The sequence below is a fragment of the Cnephaeus nilssonii genome (genome assembly GCF_951640355.1).
Source record: "Cnephaeus nilssonii genome assembly, chromosome: 8".
Classification (NCBI taxonomy): Eukaryota; Metazoa; Chordata; class Mammalia; order Chiroptera; family Vespertilionidae; genus Cnephaeus; species Cnephaeus nilssonii.
Window position 1 is genome coordinate 49,880,779 of NC_137079.1, and position 15,065 is coordinate 49,895,843.

Consider the following 15,065-nt stretch of genomic DNA (forward strand, 5'->3'; position numbering starts at 1 on the left):
CTGATTAAATAAAACACAGATTTCTCAGAATTTAGCTGTGGATCACCACTTGGCGAGCATTGCTTTAGTATTTATAAGCACACAGTAGAGTTATTTTGTAAAGTATATGAGCTATCCAGTCTTTTCAGCTTTATATTTAGATGCCATGTATTAAAGATGATTATTAATGAGTGATGAGTTCATAGTGACAATTTCATATCCACATCCTCACACTCACATTAAGTTGTGCTTACATAGTATTTGGATTGTTACACTAGGAATGACGTAGGAAAATCATATTTTCATTTAACAATATAAATGGAAATATATTAACAGCTTCTTTTCAATATTTGGGGAAGAAAAACTACTGGAGGTGCAAGAATCAAGCATAATAAAGATCATTTTTAATGTTTAAAATTAGACACAGGGCTTTTAAATGAAAGTGTAAGCCCAAGCTATAATGTCCAACATGACTCAAGCATCCTATGCAAAAAAAAAAAAAAATCAACAAAAACTTCCCTCAGATAAAAATTCTTAAATGAAGAAAGAGTGCACTTTTAACTTAATATTCAATAGATTATCCAAGCCATATGGAACTAGCCATTTCATAAAATGTATAATGTTATACAAAGACACTTTCTAAATGATTTTCAAAATACACAGTTTTGTTAACTTTGGAGAAGGTATTTTAAATATAGAATCCAAGTACTCAATATCCACCTTTCACTTTTTATTCTCATTAAAATTTGTAATGATATACCTAATTTTCACCTAAGACATAACCAGAAACAAAATATAGCATTGTACAGAATGAATGAGTTTAAAGTATAATACGGTGAATGATTTTGAATATTCTCTGACATATATGAGTAATTTACGGATCTGAATTTTCACATTTGTAGTCACCTATGTAAATATGCTAGTCACTAACTTTAAAATTGGGGGATAATTAAAAAATTGAGGGAACTGTTTCAGTGAAATGAAATTTAATTTATAATTTAACAAGTGCTAGTTCATAACTGTTTATTTTAATATTTGCTACCTTGATGCCAAACAAATAAGAAAAACATGAAGAAAAAATATTATGTGTATTAGTGTACTTTAAGGGGACATTAGCAAGGACAGAGTTAAGTAATACAAAGAAAAACATGCTCTGTGAACTTTATACACTTGGGAGTGGAGATAAAGTCAATATTAAAACTCAGGATTTAAACACATGTAATAGAACTTTTCCCATTATTATTAGAACTTTTGAATGTGCAACACCCTTTTGACTTTGGAGTTAAATAGAGCAAAAAAGTCTAGTATTATACTGTTAAAAAGCACGATTTTCTACAGATAATTTTTATAGATATATCATTACAGCTAAAATATATTAGTTTAGTCAAGGAATCATTTTTACATAAACATTTTATATTTAGTATGTAAGTTTTTAGTCTACATGCACCTGACGAACCTCTCATAAATAAAGCATGCTAGTCGAAGTCTGACAAAGAACTTTGCAAATGAAGTAACATGGGGTTACTGCCACCCTTCCTGTTTTATGTAAATAGGCATGTACCTAATTAGAAGTTGCATTTATACACAAATTTTGATTTCAATATCCAATATTGTTTTGTTTTTAATGAACCATACAATAAGATTCTTTTAAAAATGTGTTATTTGGAAACAGTAAAAATCATTACCAGTGGTAGAAATAAATTGTTAAGAAACTTCAAAATATGCATATTCCAAAATACTGAAAAGTAATTGTATTTTGCTCTTGCATATGTATGACTGAATGTCAAAGTAATACAATTAAATTTGAATTGAGTTTATTTCATGATATTTTGAAATATTTCTTAACATGCAATGATCTGTAAAGAAATTTGTCAAAAGTAGACCAAGATATTAATGAGCCTTCAATTCAATAAAGCCACCATTCCATTTCTGCATGTTAAATTAAAAAAGAAAATCCTTAAAGTCTGGCAGGTGTGACTCAGTGGTTGAGCATTGACCTATGAACCAAGAGTCACCAGTTCAATTCCCCCTCAAGATACATGCCCAGATTGCAGGCATGGATCCATCCCCAGGAGGGGCCATGCAGGAGGCAGCTGTTTGATGTTTCTCTCTCATTGATGTTTCTATCTCTCTATCCTTCTCCCTTCCTCTCTCTCTCAAATCAATAAAAACATATTTTAAAAATCCTGGAAAACATTGTTTCATAGTTTATACTTTTAGAAACATATAATTTTATTTTATAGTACAACTATATAATATTCCTTCATTTCACTGATAGAGATACCTAATTAAGAAAAAAAACAAACACCTCTTTGGAAGACTTCCATTCAACCTATCACTAACAATATTACTTTTCTTCTATAGGATCAATTTCTTAATGTTTAACAAAAATGTATCTGATGTACTTAAAATTATGCAATGTATCATTACATTTTTATCTTAATAGTAAATAAAAAATGAGAAAATCAAATCATATTATATTTGCTTTAAATCAATTCTCTATGAAATGTATGTTTTGATTGTCAAAAGCTTTTTAATAAGAAATAATTTAAGTCATTCTTAAACTTAAGGGTAAATATTATTCTTTTAAAATACGGGTACAAAAGCTATTCATTAAAAAAATTGTTAATTGATTTTTAGAAATAAAGGGAGAGGGAGAGAGAGAAACATCGATATGAGAATGAAGCATTGATCTGTTGCTTCCTGCCTGCCCCCTACCAGGAATCAAGCCCACCACCTGGACATGAGCTTGAATCCAACTGGCAACCTTTTGGTTCATGGGAGGACACTCAACCAACTGAGCCACACTGGCCAGGGCCAAAAGCTATTCATTTTATAATACTGGTACAATTACCATGAAAAACATATGACCTGTGTTTGTAAGTCAAATGATCTGCTATAAACAGAGGAAGAAAATCGTATTATATTATTGTCACAATCAAATATACTGCATACCATTATTTTCTTTATCCCAGCCTAACCCATAGAAAGTATAACTTAAAATAATTGTAAAAATTTAAATATAGCCCTGGCTGGTTTGCTCAGTGGTTAGAGTATGGGCCTGTGGACCAAAGGTTTGCAGGTTCAATTCCCAGTCAAGGGCACATTCCTTAGTTGCAGGTTCCCTAGCCCCAGTATTGGCATGGGCAGGAGACAACCAATCAATGTGTCCCTCGCAGATCGATCTTTCTCTCTCTCTCTTCCCCCCTCCTCTCTCCCTTCCACTTTCTCTAGAAATAAATGGAAAACATATCCTCCCCTCCAGTGAGAATTATTATATATATGTATATATATGTATATATATATATACATTTTAATATATATGCATATATATTAAAATGTATATATATACACATTTTAATATGTGTGTGTGTATATATATATATATATATATATATATATATATATAAAACACTAGATGAAAAGTATGAAATACTCTCTTTGATAATAGATATGTCACATACATGCTACATATAATGAGGGAAATATATATAATATTTATAGAAAGGTATTAAATTAATAATAAAATGCACAGTTGCCAAATGTAATATTAATTACATAAGGTTCCTTTGAATATAGATGATAATTATTTTTATGCACATGACTAATGGCAATCCAACTACTTTGATTTTATTGTCATATATTTGTATTTGAAAAAATGTAGAGGACTTAAAAGGGTTTGAGGAACATTATCCATAAGTTAGTTAATTCAACAATAGTTTAATTACCACTTTCCCAACATTTTATTCCTTTAGAAATAATTAAATGTTCCTTTGTTCTAGCATTTAGATTGGTTTTTATTGTTTTTAGTTCTTTCTCAGTGTAAAATTTACCCTTAAAATTAATTATAGCAAATATTTTGCCACCCCTGAAAATATTTCAATTTGGAGGCATCTGAAAAGTACAAATGGGTATTTCCAAAAAAAAAATTAGAAGCCTATTTGTGGTCTGCTTTATTTTCCTTAGTTTGGAGTTATGTGACTTTGGAAACAATCTATTGAGCTCTTGAAATTAAGTAGCCAGATTTTGGCATTTCAAACAAGGACTGAACTATTCTCACTCTTTCCCTTGACCTACTGAAAAATAATGAAGAGAAAGCATAAGAAGAGGGAAGGAGGAAGGAAAGGGGAAGATCTAAAAAAAAAAAAGAAGAAGAAAGAAAAGAGGAAGTAAAAATGTTAGATTATGGAAATAAAACTACATATATTTAATGTGAATCATTTGTTAACAACATAACTTAGTAACAAGACTAGAACTAATGATATAGGGCAAGAAACTGGTATATTAGATTAAGGTCTTAAATTCTAACTTTTTCTGCAATATGTGCAGATGTTTTCATTATCCAATAGTTTGATTTTCTTAATTGATACTGAGGGAGCAGTAGTGGACTGACTTGGATATCCAGGACATTCACCAAAATTTTCCACCTCACATATTTAAAGGTGATACTCTTGCCTAAAAAAAAGATGTGTTCCAAGTATGATATTTATGCTAAAGTTGATTAACTCATCAGGTTTGGCTGTAAATGATTTTGACTATTAGCATACAAATTATCCACATTTATACAGAATATATTTATTTTCTCTGAAATAATTTAACTATTTACACTATAATCATTCATAGATAAAAATAAGATTTTATGATATCTACCTAGAAATATATCTGTATGAGATTACACAACATATAAAATAGAACAAGAACGAAAACTAAGCTTAGTTTGCATCCAAATTTTAACTGATGCCTGAAACATTACATATGTTGTTCTCCAAAATTCTATGAAGAGAGTGTATGCAGGGACTATTACTCCAATCATATACCACTGATATGCCCAATTTATCCAGTGAACATTCTTGAAAAACAAAAATAAAATATTTAAAACCACACAACTTACGTTCTATTGTATATGTTACTGTATTGGCAGGAAACCATGTAAAGAGAAAAAAATAATTCGTTTTTAATTTTATCCAAGTTTCATGATTGTACATTTAAAAATTTTTTTCAAGTATATTAGAGAAATTATGTTTACTTTATCTTCTTAATACATTTGGTAAATATAATTTAGAAGTTAGAAGTAACCTCTTTTCATAAATCATATAATTATTTTTGAGATTTAAAATAACGCTGGGCACCTTAGGATCAATAGAGGTATAAATAAACCAACTAAAAAGAGGGTATGTGACAAGATTATATACTATAGTGCTAGTTTGAAATATTATTTTGTAAATCTTTGAAATGCATCACAGAATTTTTTGCAAGTTACATCTTTAATTTCATGTAATTCTTATTTCCTATTTTATGCATTAATTAAGAGAAAAACACCTAGTTACATGGAGGTTTCCACTTTGCATTTTATAATTTATACAACCCCACCATATCTACATATACTAATATTGAGGAAGTGATTTTAACACTTTTAAAAGAAAAATAACTCCCATAATGAAGATAAATTAATTACAGCTTCAACTGTGAAAGCAAATGCTGCTACTTATATTTCTTTTTTAATCCTGAATTTAATGTGGCGGAGGTAGATGAAAAGTAAGATACATTTTTAATTTTTCATGATATCACATGGCATCATTAATCTTGTTACTTTCCCTTTGAAAAGAATTTGGAAAGGAACATGTTGCACAGAATGGGGATAGTTTACTTCACTTGGCCAATGTAATATATATATATATATATATATATATATATATATATATATATATATATATATATATATAATTTCCTCGGTAAAACTATTATCACCTGTTCAACCTGAATCCAAGCAGTTACTGTCAATTTACTCATGGGTGAATGCTGCCTCTTTGTGGCAGAATGCCATGGAAAATGCTCCTTAAACATAGAGTTCATGAACAGTCCTTGATATTGCACACATTTCAGGTGAGATTATGGGAAGACCCACCAATAGCAATGAAGCACAAAGTTCTTTAAGTTTTAGGCTAATTCAAACATTTCCTTCCCTTAAATATGAATCTCAGTTCACTGGCAAACCTTACTCAGCGGTGGACGGCTTATACCTGCCAACATTATGAACATTTAGGACATGGATAAACTGGAGATAAAGTATCCTTCATAATTATTGAAGGTAATTTTATGCAAGTAAAATTATGAAACTATGGAAACCTGTAGACTGAATAAGTAATATTGACATGACAAAAACACACAATATTGGAAGAAAAATGAATAGGCAATATATTACTTACCATGCTCCATGTATTAGATGAATACTTCAATAAGGAAAAGAAGTATACAATTAAAATTTCATTAATAAACACTTTAAATGACATATTTAGAGAAACATAATTCTGTGAACCGCCATAGGTGTAATAACATCTATATATATTTTTTAATTTGATAATTAGGTTTTTTTTTGTCCTAAATTGTTAATAATGGAGGTTCAGTCACTCACACATAGCTAATTCTTTTGCACTTTAAGTAATCATTACTTCAATTCCTCATATTTGACATAGTTATCAAGTGTTTATTCAGAAACTATTTAAAAAATTACATGTGCTGGGATACATATAAGACTGTAACAACAATAGCCCCATCTTACAGAGATCCTGTTTGTGGTTATCATCATTGCTTGCTGCCCAGAGGGATAAAGACATTGTATAGGGATTTGTACAGTCCATCATTTGGTCTTCTGAGGTGCTAGAACACGTGGATCTGTACAAATGCAACGGTGTTTGGTTAAACAATCAAAAATCGGCTACAATAGTAGTCAAATCAATACATCATTTTGGTTGACTAATAAAAAATACTTTGAAATCTTCTCTAATAAAACCCAAAACTTGCACCTGATTCTCACCCAAATGGCCCAATTAATTGCCCTAATATTTTAATATATATTGGGATACAATCAGTTATTTTTTTTAAATTACCGATCCAATTGGGTGGGTTGCACTGGCTTTAAAACTTTGTCATTAAGTTCTCCATATTTTGAGTGGTTTAAAATGCCTTCCTGATATCACTTCAATTTTGGAAATGCAGCTTCTAATATAGTGCGACACCTCTGTGGAAATCATAGGCTAAATAGTGAAGGAAAGAGAAATGCTAAATGTGCATATAAAAATAGGTGCTACAATAAAATATTTGTATATTTCATCAATAAGTTATTTTGACTAATCAATTATGGATCATATAGCTCTGTAATTTTAATGATTTGTCCACATCTATGGTGATCCTTTCAAGATCACAATACTTTTGTTTTTTAATTCAAATGTCCAGAATGCATACAAACACATCCTTTTAAAAGAAAGAAAAGGAATGAGAGAGGAGGGGGCAAGGAAGCAGAGAGAGGAAGGGGAAGGGAGAGAGAGGAAAAGAAGAGAATGAACTTTCTATTAAAGTTGGGGTGTGCTAATCTCTCCACAAAAGCCATTGAGACCCACCCGCGGCTTAAAGGGGAAGAAGGGGAGGGGAGAAGGGAGCAAAAGAGGAAAGAGTAGAATCTACGCGCTGCCACCTTCCACCATTCTTAGCACTTCCAACCACTAGGAAAACGACTGCTACCTTTAATATAAGTCACCCGTGCGTCCAATTGCCTTCCCCCAAACCCCTACTCCTCTCCTCCCCCACACGCAAGAGAGAGTGATGTGCCCTGTTTACACAAACGTTTCCCCACGTGTAAAATGAAAAGGAAAGTGCACACCCTTCCAGTATCTTCCGCCGAAGCTAAGAATCCCGTGCCAAGGCACTTCACTCTAAACGTCGAAACAACAGAATTAATCAAATAGGTTCGCCGCGTGTACCGGCTTGCTCGTTTGTTTTTTTGAATGCAAAAGCTCCCAGGGAGTTTCTCTCTGCTTTTCAGAACTGGCTAAAGGTGGTTTGTTTTTCCAGCACTTCGAGGTAGTCCGGCTCAACGTTTAGTTTTGCTTTTAACTCCAGATACTCGTTCCGGTTGGGTTCTACAAAGACGGCGCTGGGGGGGCTGTAAAGCACCGGTTCCCGCAGCCTGCCGTCCCCGGCCCCCGGGTGCAAATACTGGTGGGGGCGCCTCAGGTCATAGTTGGGGGAGAACGTGTAAGCAGCCGGGCTGCACGGGAATTTGGGGTATTCCGGGAGGCTACTGCCGGCGGGGGTGGTGGAGCAGCGTTTGTCTGGTTCTAAGATGCCCCGGTAAAAGCGGTCGGCGTCCTGCACCGGGGACAACAGGTCCTCCCGGGGCTCGATGGTGCTGACGCTGTAGGCCGGGCTCCGCAAGTGGTGGCCTTCCCGCCTCTCCTCCTCCGCCGGCTGCAGCTGCAGCTGCGGCGGGGGCTGCGGTTGGGGCGGCGGCGGCGGCGGCGGCGGCGGCTGCTGCTGCTGCTGCTGCTGCTGCTGCAGGTGGTGGTTGCCGCTGTAGGTGACCTTGAGCTCGTGCAGGTCTTTGTAATCCTCCACGGAGTTGCCCTCTCGGGAGCGGTAGATGGGGTTTTTGCACATGTGGCCCAGGGGATGGGGGATGTACTCGTACACGTGGCCCGCGGGCGTCTTCACCTTGGGCAGCGAGGGCCCGCGGTGGTGCACGTGCGCGTGGGGGTGGCCGCCCGCGCCGCCGCCGCCGCCGCCGCCGCCGTACACGCTGTACTGCATGTTGAAGGAGCTCACGTCGGAGTTGTTGGTGCTGGTGTGGTCGCTCTGGTTCTTCTTCCTGCGCTTCATCACCAGCACAAAGAGCCCGGCGGCCACGAAGACAGACATGATGAAAACCAGCAGCAGGCTGAGGATCAGCACCGACAAGGGCACGGAGGACGCCCCTCCGCCCGCGCCCAGGCCCGCGGGGCCCCCGGTGCCGTTCAGCCGCACGGTGGGGGTCACCGCGCTGGTTCTGGAGGGGACCTGGATGGAGGAGGGCGTGGGCGTGGAAACCACCACGTCGGAGTAGTCTGGGCACAGCAGCTCCGACTTAATGGAGCGCATGTCTGTCTCGGCGAAATTCTTGGGCGCCTTGCAGATGACTTCGTCCACCAGGACGCCCACTTTGAGCTGCTCGACCCACAGCTTCATGCCCACCACGTCGCAGGTGCAATCCCACGGGTTGTCGTGCAGGTCGATCTGGAGGAGGGACTTCAGCTGGTCCAGGACTCCGCTCACGGGCAAGGAGGTGAAGTGGTTGCTCCTCAGGTTCAGCCTGAGGAGGGTCAGGCTGGAGAAGACGCCGGAGGGCATGGTCTGCAGGAGGTTGTTGTTCAGAAAGAGCAGCTGGAGGTTTGGGACCGGGTCGAACGTCCCAGGCTGAATCTCACGAATGAGGTTGTATTGGAGGAAGAGATACTGCAGGCTCTGCAGGCCATAGAACAGCTCCGGGCTCAGCCTCTCAATCCTGTTGCCGTTGAGGTACAGGCGCCTCAGGTTGGTGAGGTCTCCAAAGGCGTGGTCCTGGATCACGGAGATGCGGTTGTTGCCCAGGTGCAGGAGGTCCAGCCCCGTGGCCTCCAGGAAGTCGCTCCTGCGCACCGCCGCGATGTAGTTCTCCGTCAGATACATTTTCTTGGGGTTGTAGGGCTTGGGCTGCAGCTCTGCGATGCTCTCGATCTTTCGCTCCTGGCAGTTGACGTTGAGGCCCAGATCGGAGATCTGCAGGTTGCAGTAGCACTGGGTGGGGCACTCCAAAGGCACGGGGGATTTGGTCTGGTAGGCGATGCTGGGGCCGGAGTTGCTGTAGCTCAGGTCTTTGAATGGCTGCCTAGAGGTGGGGCGCACCCTGGGCTTGTTGGGTTGGCGTGTCCCCTTAGGGGTTTTCAAGGGAGGTTTGTAAACAGCAGAGGAAGAAGTGGCCACGGAGTTCACCGAAGCTGGGGTGGTGTGTAAGTACCCCGTGGTGCTCAAAGGCGTCTGGGGCCTCATCTCGTAGTCTGAAATAAGTTTCCGGGGGCAAAGTTCCTGCTTGGACACTTCGTCCAAGTCCCGCCCATGTAAGCGGAAGGGCGTCTCGCAAACCACATCCCCCACCAGGGCCGAGTAGGAGATGCTGTCCAGCCAGTCCTTCAGGGAGATGAGCTCGCAGGAGCAGTTCCAGGGGTTTTCTTCCAGCTGTAACTCCACAACTTTATCCATGTGCTGCAGCAGCCCCACGTAGGGCAGGAGTTTCAGCCGGTTCCCCCGCAGGTCCAAGTGCGTTAAGGGCACAAAACGGAACAGGTTGTTGGGTAAACTGGACAAGAGATTGTCATTGAGGATAAGCACCTGCAACAAATGCAGTTTCCCGAAAGCATTGGGTTCGATGACGCTGATGTAATTATAATCGACCTGTAGGTACTCCAGGCTCTCCAAGCCAAGGAATATATCATCTCGCAGAAGTTCCAGCTTATTGTTGTTCAAATGCAGTCTCCTTAGACCCCTAAGCCCATGGAAAGCCCCGGTCTCAATGTCCTGGATAACGTTGCTGCCCAGATGCAAAATCGAAGCCCCGGTGTAATTGACAAACTCGTTGGGATAGAGACGGTTCAGAAGGTTTCCCGACAGCAAGAGGTGGTAGACTGGGAAACGGGGAGGGCTGATTTCAGAGAGGCTGATGATCCCTCGGTTTTCACAGCTCACAGTCAAAATGCCGTCCTTCTCCTCACAAGGACAGGCATTGTCACAGATTTCCCCATAATAATCGATGGTTTCTGCACACGAAAGGACGAGAGATGTTAGAGCAAATGCTAGAGTCTGCAGCATCCAGCTATGCATTTTCCTGTGCAGGTCCTGTTCCAAAGTTACCAGGGGGCAGCTAGTGTGCATTTTACCTCCTGCAGGGGAGAGAGGAAAAAGGAAACAACAGGATATGACAAGAATTTAAGGGATCACTCAGAAAGTCTCTTTTCCCTTATACTATTTCTCTGAAATGCAGTGGGGGAGGGGGCGGGGGGGACTATGAATGACACCTCCTCTCCAACATGGACATTTCCAGGCTTCATTAAAATCTGACAGTCATTTTGATTTAAATGTTGATTTCATTTCCTAATGAGTACAACAGGAAATGCTGCTCTTTACCAGACCAGGGCAGGTTAGATAATGTCCCATGTTAGTGTGCTTCCTAGCCCCCTCCCCCCCCTTTTCAAAGCCAACCCATAAGTATACATAAAATGGCTGTCAGTTCAGTTTCGTGGCTCTAATTTAAGAGAAGAAAAAAAAAGCACCATTTTACAACGTTCCCCACCTCACCGATACCCAGCCACTCTGCCCTTCTTTCAGAACCTCTTCAGTTCACAGTGCACAGTGAAGGTCTCCCATCTCCACAGAAAGGCGGGGAGCCACAAGATGACAAAGGTGGGAACCTAAAGAATACTTTTCAGAGTCATAAAGGATGTGAGACGATGCATCAAAAGGACCCCAAAAGAAGCTCTTAAACCCCCAATTGTCTGCGGGAGCTTTCGTGGAGAGAAAGGAGAGCGTGCTGGCGGCTTTGATGGTGGACTTCACGACCCGAGCTATTAGGCACATCAGCATCCTAATTGCATGCACGGTGCCACTTAACAGAGCTTCTCAGAGAGCGCCCTGCATCCACTTCTCATTGATCATGTCAGCGACGACGCTACCAAACCGCATCCCTAAGCCACTGAAATAGTTCTGCACCGTGGGTTGCAAAGAGCTCTGCGAAGGCATCCGCAATCCCAGAACACCTCCCCATACCTGGAGTTTAAAGAGGACATTCCAACTGCTTACCCGGAATCAGCTAAAAGTAAACCAAGGGCCAGCGCCCCCCTCCCGCCCTTACCTGGGGCTACACATCTGATTGCCATGGTATACAAAATTAACCCTATTGAATTAGCAAGATTTGGACTGAACTACGACAGTGCCAACATCCCCATTTTTTGGAGTTGCTTACTACATTTAATTGTCAATGCTTTACCCCCGTCCCCCCGTCCCCCCCCCCTTGGGAAAAGGGCACTTGGGGCTGATTAAAGACAAAATAGAAAGGAGGGAAGAACAGCAAGTGACATAGGTCAGTGCTTACACATCCGAGTCTCATTTCCCCAAGGAATCAATCTGATCCCCTCCCCCTTTTCTTCTTCCTTGCTTTCTTTTTGTCCCCTTAAAGGCTTCCTTCGACTTCCTACTTCGACTCGACAGCAGTACTCATAAAAGAAAGGACATAAATGGAGCGGGTGTGTGAATGTGTGTGAGTGCGTGCTGCGCTGGGTGGAGGGAGGGGGCGTTCGGTGGAAACCCGCTGCTGGGGGAACCAGTGCCTCTCCTTCGGTCACCCGCGCCTTTGCCACACCACCACCGAAGTCGGAGGTCCAATCGCAACCCAAGACTATAAAGCCAAGACGTTTCGGAGTCATGCGTTCAAGAATGGAGATGTCGGTTCGGATGCCCGAGCCGGATCCAGCCCAGGTTATTACGAGCCCCCCGCATTCACACGCACAGGTGCGAGGGTGCCTGCGAACCATTCACGTGTGGCCACCCAGACGTGGAGAGAAGAATCGGAATCACAGGGCACAGATACTCGCAAGTATCCCCGACCTCCCAACGCAACGGCAGACACGTCCCGGCTTGAAAGCCGAAGAAAAAACACCCCCCACTAGGAAAGCAAAATGTTTACCTTGAAATTTCGGTTCTCCGCTGGATCAAATCTGCACCTCCATTCAGCCCGGGTTGGGTCCCCTCCCCCTCCCTCGCCCTCCCTCCCGGCGCCTTCCCGCCCCCGTTCACCTCCCACCCCTTCTGACAGCCCGCGGCGAATGGTGTCCAGCCGGTGTGAAACTCGAGCGTCCACAACTTTAATTCAGTTCTGGTTAGCCAGGGTCGAAGAGCTTCCTCTCACCCCGCTCCCTTTCTCCTCCTGCTTGCCGGCCAAGGAGCCCCACAATTTGAGAAAATAAAGTTGAATGAGCGGGGAAGGCTGGCATTCTGACACGGGAACGCACCTTCGATGTAAATTCGCGGGTGCGCTGCACATTCTCAGAGGATCAGATTTTTTTTTTTCCATTTGGAGGGCGGGGGCGGGGGCGGGGGCGGGGGGGTGCTGTGTTTGCTTTCCCCCCAAAGAATTGAGACCGCGGATCATCGCCCTGCACATCCCCCTCAAGCAGCTCTGGAGCCTCGCGGGCTGGAGCCCAGCGCCCAGGCCGGCCCCGCCGTTCCGGGCACAGCTGTTCCCACGGCGGCCCCGAGGCAGAGGCGCCCGGAGTTCCAAGACGAGAGGCTCCCCCTCCCCCACCCCGCCCCAAAGCTAAGGAAGGAGAAGGGGAGGAAGGAGGGGAGGGAGGGAGAGGGAGGGAGAAAAAAAAAAAGCCACCCCGTCGCCACACACACACACACACACACACACACACACACACGAGCCTCTTTTGCAAAGTAATCGGCCGACTTACCCCGTCTCACATCTCCAGGGCCCCCTCATGGCAGCCACCCTTTAAAAAAATAAAATACCTCTTTGGGGTGTGCGCTGGGTTTCTCCAGCCTAAAAGGGGCGAGTTGGCGCCGAGGAGTGCGGTCCGCGCGGCCAGAGGAGAGGCGCCCGAACGCCGCCAGCCCGGGGCCGCCGCCGCGGTGGCGACCGCGGGCTCCGGGGCTCCCCAAACGGCTCTCCCGGTCGCTCTCCGCAGTAGTCGGAGCGGGCCGGGGGGGGGGGGGGGTGGGTAGAGGGGGGCGATCGCGAGCAGCGGGCCGGGGAGGGAGGGGGAGGGGGCGGCAGAGGACCGCTGTAGAGGCGCCGCGCGGTAGGGGCGGTGAACAGGGGCCGGGCGGGGCGGGGAGGGAGCTGGGGGAGGAGGTGCGGGGGGGGGGGGGGGCGCGCGGAGAAGGCTGCCTGGCCCCGCCGACACCTCCAACGTGACGGTCAGCCCCGCGGACCGCTCGCACCCGCTCACACTCACGTTCACTCGCACACCAAGACTCCCAATCGCGCCACACCGCGATCGCGGGGTCCCCCCGTATCCTTCACCGCACGCCCCGGGCGGGTACTTACAGTTGCCATCTGCATCGGGGGCAACTTTCTTCCAGCCAGCCGCCGCCGCCCCCTCCAGCCGCCTAGGGCTCCTCGCACCCTCCGGCCAGGGTTCGCGCCGGCCGGCCCGCCCCTCCCCCCTCGGCTCTCCTCCGGAGCGTCTTCACCACATTCCCCCCTGGTCAGTGGCGCACGCTCGGGGACGAGCCGGAGGGAGCGGGGCGCGGGGGTGTGCATGCATCGCCCGCCTTCTTCTTGCAGCGCACGCTGTACATGGTAGTGAGGGGGCGAGTGAAGGTGGCACCGGCCCTCCAGCTGCTCCCCCGGCGGCTGCGGCTTCCTGCACGGTCCTCGCCCCCCCCCCCCTCTCCCCACCCTGCGTAGTCTTCCCACCCCCCTGCGTAGAGGCGACCACCGCGCCGGGATGCTGCCGCCGCTCTCCGCGCGCTGAGCCCGCTGCAGCCGCCGCCGCCGCGGTCCCCACTTAGTATTTGTTCGGCTCCCGCATCCTCTTGGCGGTTTCAGCGCTTCCGTTGGGTGCAGGGTATTTTATATATATATATTTATATATTTTTTTCCTATCCCTTTCCCCGATGCAGCACACGATCGATCGTCATTATTTGGAACTCTCTATCTCCGACATCCTTTGGGTGGTCTGGGGGGACAGGAACAGTCCTTGTTCTACGCCGGTGGCGTGTCCCGGCAGCCCGGCGACTCTAAAAAAAAAACACAAAAAAACTCAGAGAAAGTCGCGTCTTCCCTCCCGGGCGCCGAGGAGGTGGCAGCGCGGTGAGCATCGCCGGGGTCTCGGAGACGCCTGCTCCGGGGCGGGCGCAGGGCCCCGTCCAGAGCGCTTGTTTATGGTCGCGCGGCCGGTGCGAGCCAAGCTGCAGCAGACATGGTGGGCCCTCGGCAAAGCGGTAGCTCCGTGGCCGGTAGGTGGCAGCCGAGGGCGGAGGCGTCCCCGGCGGGGCTCGGGCCGGCGCGCGACCGGAGCCCCCCTTGGATGTCACATTTGCAGGAGACAGAGGAGTCTTGGACCATGTGCGTACCACGAACGCGGGACTGTGCAATCCTCGGATTGGGAAAGGGAGGAGGGAAAAGAACCCCGACAGCGCCAGGCTCGTCGGCGGTCGGTACGGACGGATCCCAGCCCGGTGCTGAGCGCCTGCCTCCCCCCTGCCGTTCAGAATAACGCAGCCCCTGCTGCTGTCTC

At 44.9% G+C, this 15,065-nt stretch overlaps 1 protein-coding gene across 2 annotated transcripts; it reads right to left on the reverse strand.

Annotated features, from left to right (window-relative positions):
• Window positions 1–7,794: 7,794 nt before the first annotated feature.
• On the reverse strand, window positions 7,795–14,124 carry SLITRK5 (SLIT and NTRK like family member 5; the record flags this gene model as incomplete). Of its 2 annotated transcripts, none has more annotated exons than XM_079779647.1 (2): window positions 7,795–10,703; window positions 14,058–14,124. In XM_079779647.1, the coding sequence occupies 2 exons, from the start codon at window positions 14,122–14,124 to the stop codon at window positions 7,795–7,797; spliced, it is 2,976 nt and encodes a 991-aa protein (XP_079635773.1). The 2 variants fall into 2 exon arrangements, with proteins under 2 accessions (XP_079635773.1, XP_079635774.1); XM_079779648.1 differs by lacking the exon at window positions 14,058–14,124 and adding an exon at window positions 13,275–13,396.
• Between the last annotated feature and the right edge of the window lie 941 nt (window positions 14,125–15,065).